At 38.2% G+C, this 9,963-nt stretch overlaps 2 protein-coding genes across 2 annotated transcripts; both read right to left on the bottom strand.

Annotated features, from left to right (window-relative positions):
* Nucleotides 1-303: 303 nt before the first annotated feature.
* On the bottom strand, nt 304-2,588 carry PCYB_134560 (hypothetical protein; the record flags this gene model as incomplete). Its single annotated transcript, XM_004224481.1, has 8 exons — nt 304-433; nt 598-738; nt 817-932; nt 1,054-1,169; nt 1,318-1,497; nt 1,769-1,910; nt 2,133-2,268; nt 2,428-2,588. The coding sequence occupies 8 exons, from the start codon at nt 2,586-2,588 to the stop codon at nt 304-306; spliced, it is 1,122 nt and encodes a 373-aa protein (XP_004224529.1).
* A 2,753-nt stretch (nt 2,589-5,341) lies between these two features.
* On the bottom strand, nt 5,342-6,225 carry PCYB_134550 (hypothetical protein; the record flags this gene model as incomplete). Its single annotated transcript, XM_004224480.1, has 3 exons — nt 5,342-5,468; nt 5,615-5,860; nt 6,025-6,225. Coding segments are annotated over 3 exons (572 nt in total), but the record flags the coding sequence as incomplete, so codon positions are not given.
* Nucleotides 6,226-9,963: the final 3,738 nt, after the last annotated feature.

Here is a 9,963-nt window from a genome sequence, read left to right as displayed (position 1 = left end):
TGCAGGTAAACACATTGACGATGACGTCGTTTTTGCTATTTTAAATGCGACAAAGTTGTTGTTATATCGATAAAATTAGGGACAAAAAAAAAAAAAAGGGCAACAACTAAATGTACACACAACATTGTTTAAAAATTAATGTCATTAATTACATGATAATGCTTAAAAAAAAAAAAAACCTGCCTATATGTGCTACACCGCTGGCGGTTTGATGCATTCAAAAATGTTACTTAAAACAAAAAGCAGGGTACACGATCTAGCATGAGCAGATAAATATATTTATGCGCATGCCGACGGACTCATCTAGTTGTCATTTATATTGTTGTATAAATCTACATTGAGCTCGTCCACGTTTTCGTCAAACTTCCTCTTGTAAGACAGCACTTTTTTATATATTATTATGAGAAAGAATAGCAATATGAGGTTAATCAGCCTGTAACGGGAGGGGGCGAAGATAAGAGTGCGCGCAAGATGAGACAAAGCGCGGCAGAACAAAACAATGTTGAGCGCTGTAGTGAAGAGCAGCGCAACGCGCTTCCTCCTTGGATTAATCACCAAATCGCAACCATTACAGCCACCTTATCTGCGCCAACTTACTGTATATACAGTATAAAGGTGTTTCCTATCTCCTCATCGTCATAATATAATGACCCATAAAAAAGTATTAAAAAAAACTCGAAAAAGCGAAAATTGATTAGTAACTTGCTGAGTCGCACCACCCTCTCGTTACTATAATTTCTGCATTAAATTAAAAAAAAAAATGTGAAGTCAGGAAAATGGTACATTTGTTTGCTTTGCATCGTGTCCGCTTCTAACCTGTTCGTTGAGTGCAATATAATAGACAGGGGAGACACCAAAATTGATGAGATGCCAATAATTATGTTTTTAAAAATGTGCGTATCGAAGGCAATGCACACGCATATGGTCATAATCTGCAGTGAGGTAAAAAAAAAAATATTACTAAAATGTTGCATTACTGCTAAACTGCTGAATTGCTCAGACAAGCATTGCGCTCGCCTGCGCTGGCGAACTTTTCCTAAAAGTGCTGCCAACCTGAGAGAATATAAAAACGAATATTTTGAACGGGTTAACTTCGTACGTTTCGATGATGAAGAGAAATGTGACTATCCTTATTTGCGAGTCGATCAGGTAAAACAGGAACACGGATACTGCGGTGTGTGTGGGGGGTTCGTGCAGGAAGGGTGTGCCAAAAGAGAGTGCAACAAACGCATAGGAAATACTGGCCAGAAGCGAACGCGCGCACATAAGTAGAGGCACACTTATTCACACCCGCGTGCGCGAGCGGCGAAGCCTTACGCAGGTACTTCTTCGTTTTGTTGTTGGACAGCTTAAGCAGGGGATACGTCCTGAACGTGTTCTGTATGTTTAAGATCATGGAGATTATAAAAATGATTGCTATCGACAGGGAGCAAAATATTCCCCTTAAAAAATTCAGGACTATTAGGGAGCTGTCATTATAGGTGTAGTCTAGCGTGCCTGCATGGGGGAAAAAAAAAGCGATGCTTTATGGTAGTTACGCCGTTGCTAGAATGGGCGAATGGGCGAATGTGCGTCTCCTTGTCCCCTCATAGTGGCCGAAAGGGTGGCGCACAATTATCTGCACATCGAGACATCCGCGTATCTGCACGTCTACACATCTGTGCACCAATCCGTTTTTCCATTTGTCTACGAGCTCAAATCGGCGCGCCGTCTTTTCGCTTTGCATGAGGCACATGGCAGCCACGCAGAGCTTACGCCTCGGTATTACTTTTTATAAAAACACTGTCATACTGAAATATGACAATGTCGTAGCAAATGTAAAGAAAAGGCAGGTGCGAAAGGGCAACCGACATAAAGTGATATTCTTGAATTTCGTCCGACAGGAATAATTTGTCATAGTTTTGGTAGCACTGCAGAGGGGGGTGTTCGCGGGGCCGGGAAAAAAAAAATATACATATATGCATTAATACATACATATATGCATTAATACATTAATGCATGTATATGTACACATTTGTGCATGCTGGTACATGCCTCCAACCAGATGCACGTGCTGACACACCACGGTGTAGGCCCACATTCCTGCGACGCACGTGTTCACGCCTTGGCCAAAGAGACTACTTCTTACTTACTTGTGTATATAAATGAAATCCCAAAAATGAGGACAAGGAAAAAATAAACTTTTGGTCGTAAACGTTCAGGATGGCCAAGTATGACCACAGGCACGTTTGTGTTAGGAGCAGCAGGAACGCCGTTACATTATAGGAACTGGAGGGGGGTAGGGGAAAGGCATTGTTTACATGTAAAAGCGTTACTTCTGGTGCTATGCAAATGTGCGTGGACAACCACCTCTGCGCAGGATTATGTCAGCACATGCGCATGCGCCCGAGGGCCTCCTTTTACGCATTGGCCTCCCTTGTTCATTACCAGAGGTAAAATTTAACAGCTAGCAGGAGCGTAAAGATAAGGCTTAACACATTAAGTATGACAATCAATATAATTAAAAATCTGTTTATTTTGATGTGCTCTTTTTTTGCGTTCGTGTCCAACGTGTTATCACTAAGTAGGTTACTTTTTATAATAAACATTTTATTTACTAAATATTATGTGCAAAAATGGGTTCATGGGTGGTTGCTACTTTGTTTCTGTACTTAGATATGTCAGTCTGTACGTGTCGCTGGGGGGATGATGCGTAGATAATCCGTCTGCGGCTTTGAGAACTGCCTTCGTGTGCGTCCCCCCCCACCTTGATGCACTCGGTAGGTATAACTGTCCCTACGTCCTGTTCATGTATCGCTCTTTGTTACTTGGTACAGTCAAGTATCCGTCACTTTGCACGTACGTACGTATGTGCGTGAATATTCGTGTGTATACATTTATGAATCCCCTCGTGGGTTCAGTTTAGGCCATCTGCGCAGCTCGCTTCCTTACTAGCATCGAACGAAAAAAAAGTAAATCCCCCCAAATTTTATATCGTACGAAAATATTGTCTTTCAAAAGTGAACTTTTGCATATTATATTTCCATGTTAGAACAAAACTCATAATTGCACAGGTGCTTTTGTGGAATGGGGAAAGCTCCAAATCAAATGTCAGCTGCGAAATGTATGCATATGCTCTGATAGGGAAGATCCAATTTTGCTAAGATAACCGAAAAATGCGCATAGTCATGAGGGTATTTTTTTTTTCACATTATAAAAAGGTTGTAATGAACGCCTTGCCTCTTCAGAGGTAAACAAAAAAAAAATTAAATTAAAATAAAAATAAAGCAGCGCCTTATATCGTGCCATTCCGTACCGTAGCGCATCGCAGCAGAGCGTGTCATGCCGAACCATGCCATGTCGCACAGGAACTCAAAAATAGCTAAGGGAAACGTTTAAGGAGGTACCAAAAAATAACTAAACGAAGCAACTATTTCTTAGCAAAAACGATGAACAAGCGTTACGCCAAAATGGGAAGAAAAAAAAAAAAAAAAAAAAATCAGCATAAACTTGGGCCAAGCTGTTCACAAGCAAGCGAACATGCATTCGGCAATCAAAGGTGAAAAACATAATAACCTACTGCCAAATTGCAAAAATATCCATTCAGAAATGTGCATGTGAAGAAAATACTTCTGGAGGAGGGAATCTTTCGCATGATAAATAATGAAACACATGCGATTAGCAGTACACATGTATGTGGAATACATATGTCATGTGCTTAATGGACGCCCCTGGGTGTATACACAAATGTATGTACTATGTATTCATATGTTCACCGCGCAATGGTCCTGTTGGTTCATTCTTTAGCATTCACGTCGCCTTGTTTCGTTTTCCCACAAAGGGGATAGAAAAATATGCGTATACTTATTATGCATATGTGCATCCATTAGGTGCGCGAACTGACCAAAGGTGGCCAATAAAATTTGTTGCCATCGTTGCATCCGCCGCACGGAGGGAAACCAGCCGCGTGGGTATGCTGCCCCTTGTGCTTTTCTACGCACTTGTGTAGATATATTTATGTGTACCTCGTTAGACAAATTAAAATGTCCCACTTTGCGCAGTCGTGTAAGAAGGGGACAGTCCGACATCTCCCCCACTCGAACGTGAGCACCCAGCAAAAAGATCCGAACTCTACATTTAAAAGGTAAAAAATAAAGATAACGAAATGTGTAACAGGATGCTACAGAACATAGTTGCCACACCCACCTTAAGTATCACTCCTTTTACTTAATTCTTAGCACATTTGATTTTTTTGTTAAACTCCTTTGGCAAGACACCTGTTTGTAGTAAGGTTGACCCACCCATAGGTCTGTTGCATTATTTACCTGTCCTGTTGTATGGGGGCTGCAAGAAAGTTGCACTTAATTCGTTCCAACTTGCGGAAAAACAAAGAAGCCTTTCCATTCGATAAAGGGCACATAAGGAGTAAGGAAAAAAAAAAAAAAACGGCACAACTTCATCGTAAGGGTATCATTTAAAGAAAATTATGTTACACCATATTTCGTTAACAAGGTTAACTGATCTATTCTGTTCACGCCAAGGAAAGAAGTTAGAGTGATCCTGTGCGTGCTTAATTCTTTACAACGTCATTACGTCAAGTTAACAGTGTAGTAAAAGAGGGAAATATTGAGTAAGCAAAATGGGGCATATGAGTCATGTAGTCCCCATTGCACCTGCGTCATGGTTACACATTTTCTTGCCAACGATGACAAAGTTAAAAAAAATGTTGATAAATAAATAATCATTATTTTAAATACCAAAGATACAAATAAGGAGTTTACATTAAAGCATATTCTATTCAGAAATGTATAAAAAAAGGAACATTGTTAATTTTTTAATCTAATGGGAGGGGAAAAAAAAAATAATAATAAAGACAAAAATATCTTTTCCTTTCAACAAAAAAAAAAAAGGGAACAAAAAAATATTTACCTTAACATGTGCAAATATATATATGCATATACATATAATGTACACATTGGGGGCAAAAAAAAAAAAATTAAATCGAAAGGGTCAATTAAAAAATAATATGTCATTTAAAAAAATTTGGCGCACTTATGATAAAAAGAAAAAAAGAGGGAAGTGGGAAGGAGTCTCCATAAAAAAGGATTTACAGCAAAATTACACACACATAACCTGTCGCTTACGGTCCATGTTTTGCATCTTCCTTTTTGTCACGTTTTCTTAAAGTCCATTTTTGCAGCCACTCTTGCAGCCACTCTTGCAGCCATTTTGTTCCATTCTGTTGTTCCATTCTTTTTTTTATTTATTTTTTTTTACTTTTTGGGTTTTACTTTCTTGTTAATTATGTTGGTCGAAATTAATTTGTTCGAAAATTTAATTTGGACAACTCTGCACGACATACGTTGATATAAAAATAGCAGTAGCTAAACTTACTATCAGGAAGACCAGGGACAATATTTGAATTAGTAAATTATTTTTCAGAAAGTACTTCAGTTGGTTACGCTTTAAAATTATGCCGATTAAAAAGCCTGCACGAGGGAGGAGGTGCGTGGGGTGAAGCGTATGAAGTGTGAAGCGTAAGATGTGTGACGCGTAAGCTGTGTGACGGGTTAAACGTGTGGTGTGCGAAACGCGTGGCGTGCTGCCAACAGGGGGGCCTCCCCAAAATGCATACCTCCCAGGAAACCAAAAAAGTGGCTGTATATATTAATACTGACGGTGTTTAAAGAAAATTTAAGAAATAAGAGGAGGAGAAAGAAACAAAATAAATGCACACTAATGCTAATTTTATCCACATTAAAATTTGTCATCATTAAAATTTCTGAAAAAAAAATTCCAATAATTCCTGAGGAGCTGCTACTGCTTTCGGTGGTCGAGTAGCAGTACGTTAAGGGGGAGGATAAAATTATTCCAAAAATGCCTGCAAAAAAGGGGAAGAAGAAAAGGTAAATTGCACATAATGTACTGCGACAAGAGTGTGCACGGATAATCATATAAGTACACGCGCGTCCACACACAACGGCCATCAGCAAAGTCCCCTTTTTCAGCAGCCAAGTGCTTCAACTCCCCCTCACACGCCCTTACCCGTAAACACGTATACTAAAAAAACAACATATGTCCCATACATATATTCTAACAAAAATCCGACAGTTAACTGAACATATGTATTTGCACAAATGTGGTTAAAATTCGAATGTAAAAATAGCGCTGTGAAAAGGCGATAAAATTCGGCCTTCTTGAAAATATTGTGTGGGAAATTGCTTCCAAAATTTTTTAACGAATCGTCTGCAAGGGGAAGGAAAGAACGAAAAAATTGTTACATGCTGGGGGGTATGAACACGGACGCATTTACGTATCCTGGTTTGGAAAAACGCATTCCGCACAAACTGGTCAGGGTGTGGGAAAACGGCTTCGTATTTCCTCTTGAAATTCCCTTACTTGATGGGGTTAAGGTAAAATCAGATTTGACAGATATAAGCAGAATGAATATTACCCATTGGATGAAAGTAACGTAGAGGATTAAACTGAAAATGGAAAACTGTGGAAATATTCTATAGATAATTTTTTTATTGTATTTTCCTTTTCATTGTCAATGTAAATTCTTTCTTCTTCTAAATTTTCCAAATCATTTTTATGAATCGTTTTGTAAAAATGGTCATTAAATTGTCCATTTTCACACGCAGAATAATTATGATTTAAAAAAATAATAATTTTTTCCTTTCTTTTTCTTAACGTTTTTTTTTGGAATATAAAAAATCTTCGACTACACTGCATGGAAGATTTAATTTTGCTTTTTTCTTTTATAATTTTTTTTTCCTCTTCAACTGTACTTGCGTAATTCTTTTGACGTTCTTCGTCCTTCATTTGTTGCTTCTGTTCAGCATCTTGTAATTCGCTTACGTACGCCTCATCCGTTTTTTTGCCAGCAGGATAATGCTTCATCGACATTTTGACTTTATCTACATTTTCGCTGGACATTATTTCATTATACTTATTCTTCTCATTCACATTTAGTATATAATTGTCTAACGTTTCTTTGGTTTCATTTTTTTCTTTTATTTTTATACTAGATTTTTTTTGCTTTCTTCGTCTACTCTCGTATCGTTTTCGATTCTTATAATAATGGGCATTTTTTTCATTATCATTTAGGAAATTTAAAAACTTTGCATTATCTGTACAGATGCTACTCTTATTTAAATTACGTTCCTTATTTTCACTTATGGATATGGACATGTGTGGTCTTTTTTTCGTCTTATCGTAATGACTTTTTTTGTTAATTTTATAATTTACTTTTAACGACATATAATCATGATGATCCGATAGGAACTCTTCATACGTATGACTCATTTTTAATTTTTTTTCCTTCTTTAAATTGCTACTTCGATATCTTTCTTTCTTTGAACTGTTATTGTTATCATCTTTTTCTTTATTTTTACCATTTAGTAAATTGAAAAATTGGACTGTGTTGCTGCTGTCTAGATTGAGTAGTTCATTTTGTAGAAGCTTTTCTTTTTTTCTAGATTGGGCCTTATTAATGTCATTATTTTTTCTTTTTTCTTCATCTTCATTTTCTTCGTCATCATCATCTTCCTCATCTTCATCGTCCTCTTCATCATCGTCATCATCTTCTTCTTCTTCATCATCATCATCGTCTTCTTCATCATCGTACTCCTCGTCGTCTTCATCGTCATCCTCCTCTTCTTCCTCTTCTTCCTCCCCGTGTTCGTGTTTCGCCTTTTCCGCATCCTTCACGTGCATGGCGTTTTTTGCGTCCTTTGCGTCTTTTGCGTCTTTTGCGTCTTTTGCGTCTTTCACATTTTTTCCGTCTCTTTTTCTCCTCTCCGTACTTTCCGCACTCCCCTGTTTCTGTTTGTGGTGCGCCTTGTCGCCCTTGTCTTTCGAGCGCCTCGCACTGGTATCGCTCAGTGAAATGCTATTGCTTTTGCGCTCTTTCTTCTTCGTAACGTTGTGAGTTTTCGGGGGGTTGGAGTCTATCGGAGGGGCAGAATCATTATTGAGATTAGAATCATCCGCGGTGCCACCCACTTTTGCGTTGCCATTTTTATCACTATTTTTGCCTCCGCCATTCTTCTGGTCCCTATCGTTGTCGTTACCGATACGTTTGGTATTACTGTCCTTGCCATCTTTCTTCCTGTGGGCAGCTCCAGCGTTACTTTTATGATTACCGTTTTGCTTGTCCTTATCGTGTTTCTTTTTTTTATCATCGTCCTCATCATCGTCATCCATTTTCCCTCTCTTATCCTTTGACTCCAGAAAAGCTTTTGCATTTTCTCCAGATTTGTTGTTTTCCATTTTGTCGTTGCGTAAATGATCAGTATGTATATATAAGACTGTTGATTGGCACCTTTGCGCTTCCCAATTATGTACTTCTCCTTTTTGCGCTTGTTAAAAGTCACAAAAAAAAAAGTTCACGTAACGAGGGTGTACACACCGTGTAGCCTTGTTACGCAAAAAATTAAAAAAAATTAAAATACCAAAAAAGGGGGGAAAAAGGAGGAAAATAACGGGGGGGTAGAAGACGGCAAAGTGGTGAAGCGGCAACGTGGTGAAGGGGCAAAGTGGTGAAGCGGCAAAGTGGCGAAGTGACAAAGTGGCGAAGTGGTAAAGCGGCAAAGTGGCGATGCGGCAAAGTGGCGATGTGGCAAAGTGGTGAAACGGCAAAGTAGCAAAGTGGAAAAATAACAAATGACAAATGGGGGAAAAGAAAACACTTCCCAGTACAACACCTACGCTTTGGGATTAACACAAAACCGTCATGTGTTGCCTCTTCTCCTTGTTTGTTTCCCCCTCGGAAACCTTTTTCCCAAACATTGAGTACGCATACACACATACATTCGTACATACATACACGTATATATACGCATACATACAGCACATTGCAATACACATATTAGGCTGTCCAGGTTGCACATACACATACTACGTCGTACGCGTCAAAATGTGCATAGGGGGGTGGTATACAGAACACATACATTAGCGCAACACGTACATATACGTGTTAACTGCATACATACATGAAACGCGCAGGTGTGGCGCACGGTATATATGCCTCTAGGCGAAATTATGCTTCCCTCTTTTGTTCTTTTAATTTTTTACTCATCGCGCGTGTGACACATGAAATGGCGCGCAAAGGTATACACGCAGCATGTGTACAGATCGCGCGCACAGGTTGTTATATACATGGCGTACATACAGATCGCGCGTACATACCGTACTTTCACGCCACACATATTTTAAAACTCGTTCAAAACGTTACTGTTAAAAAAAATTCACCAATTACCCATTTTCAAAAAAGTTTCACTTCACAACAAGGTAGGGGGAGGGTATGCATATTTTGCCTGTTCACAAAGTATATATATATATAATTGAATTTTTAAAAATTTATAAGGAAAAAAAAAAAAAAAAAAAAAAAAACTCACAAACGTACAAAAAGTGAAAAAATGGAAAGGTGAAAAAAAAGAAAAAAAAATTACCTAACCTAAACAGATTATTTGATGCGTCGGTAAAAAAAAAAAAAAAAAATCTTGTAAATAAATGGGAAGATTTAAGGAAAAAAAAAAATAAAGATTTTAACGGCAATAACATGTATATTTGCATAGCGCATTATTTATATGGCCATTTAAACTGTGCCACTATATGCGGTATGCATACAAAAGTACAAAATAATACTTCCTTGTGCGTATAATTTACGCTCGTAACTTAACCCATTGTGCATATATTATAACAATACATACGCGTATTTGCTTATGCATACTTTTTGGCACGTCAAATAACCCACACGCACATATACCACTACCGCCGCTGCAACTTTTTTGCTTACCGCTTTAGGCAAAAAAAAAAAAGTGGGATAAAACAGGACAAAAATGTTCGTCACATGGGGGAGAAAATAAAAACAGGTCCACAGATGATATACCAAAACGATGACAACACAAAATTGGCAAACGCAAAATTATTTTTAAGACGTATGGCAAAAGCAGGCTTTCCTTTTTGTTATCCTTTTTT

The sequence above is a fragment of the Plasmodium cynomolgi genome, chromosome 13, assembly GCF_000321355.1.
Source record: "Plasmodium cynomolgi strain B DNA, chromosome 13, whole genome shotgun sequence".
Taxonomy (NCBI): Eukaryota; Apicomplexa; class Aconoidasida; order Haemosporida; family Plasmodiidae; genus Plasmodium; species Plasmodium cynomolgi.
Note: the sequence above shows the minus strand (reverse complement) of the source record. Positions and strands in the feature narration are given on the sequence as shown.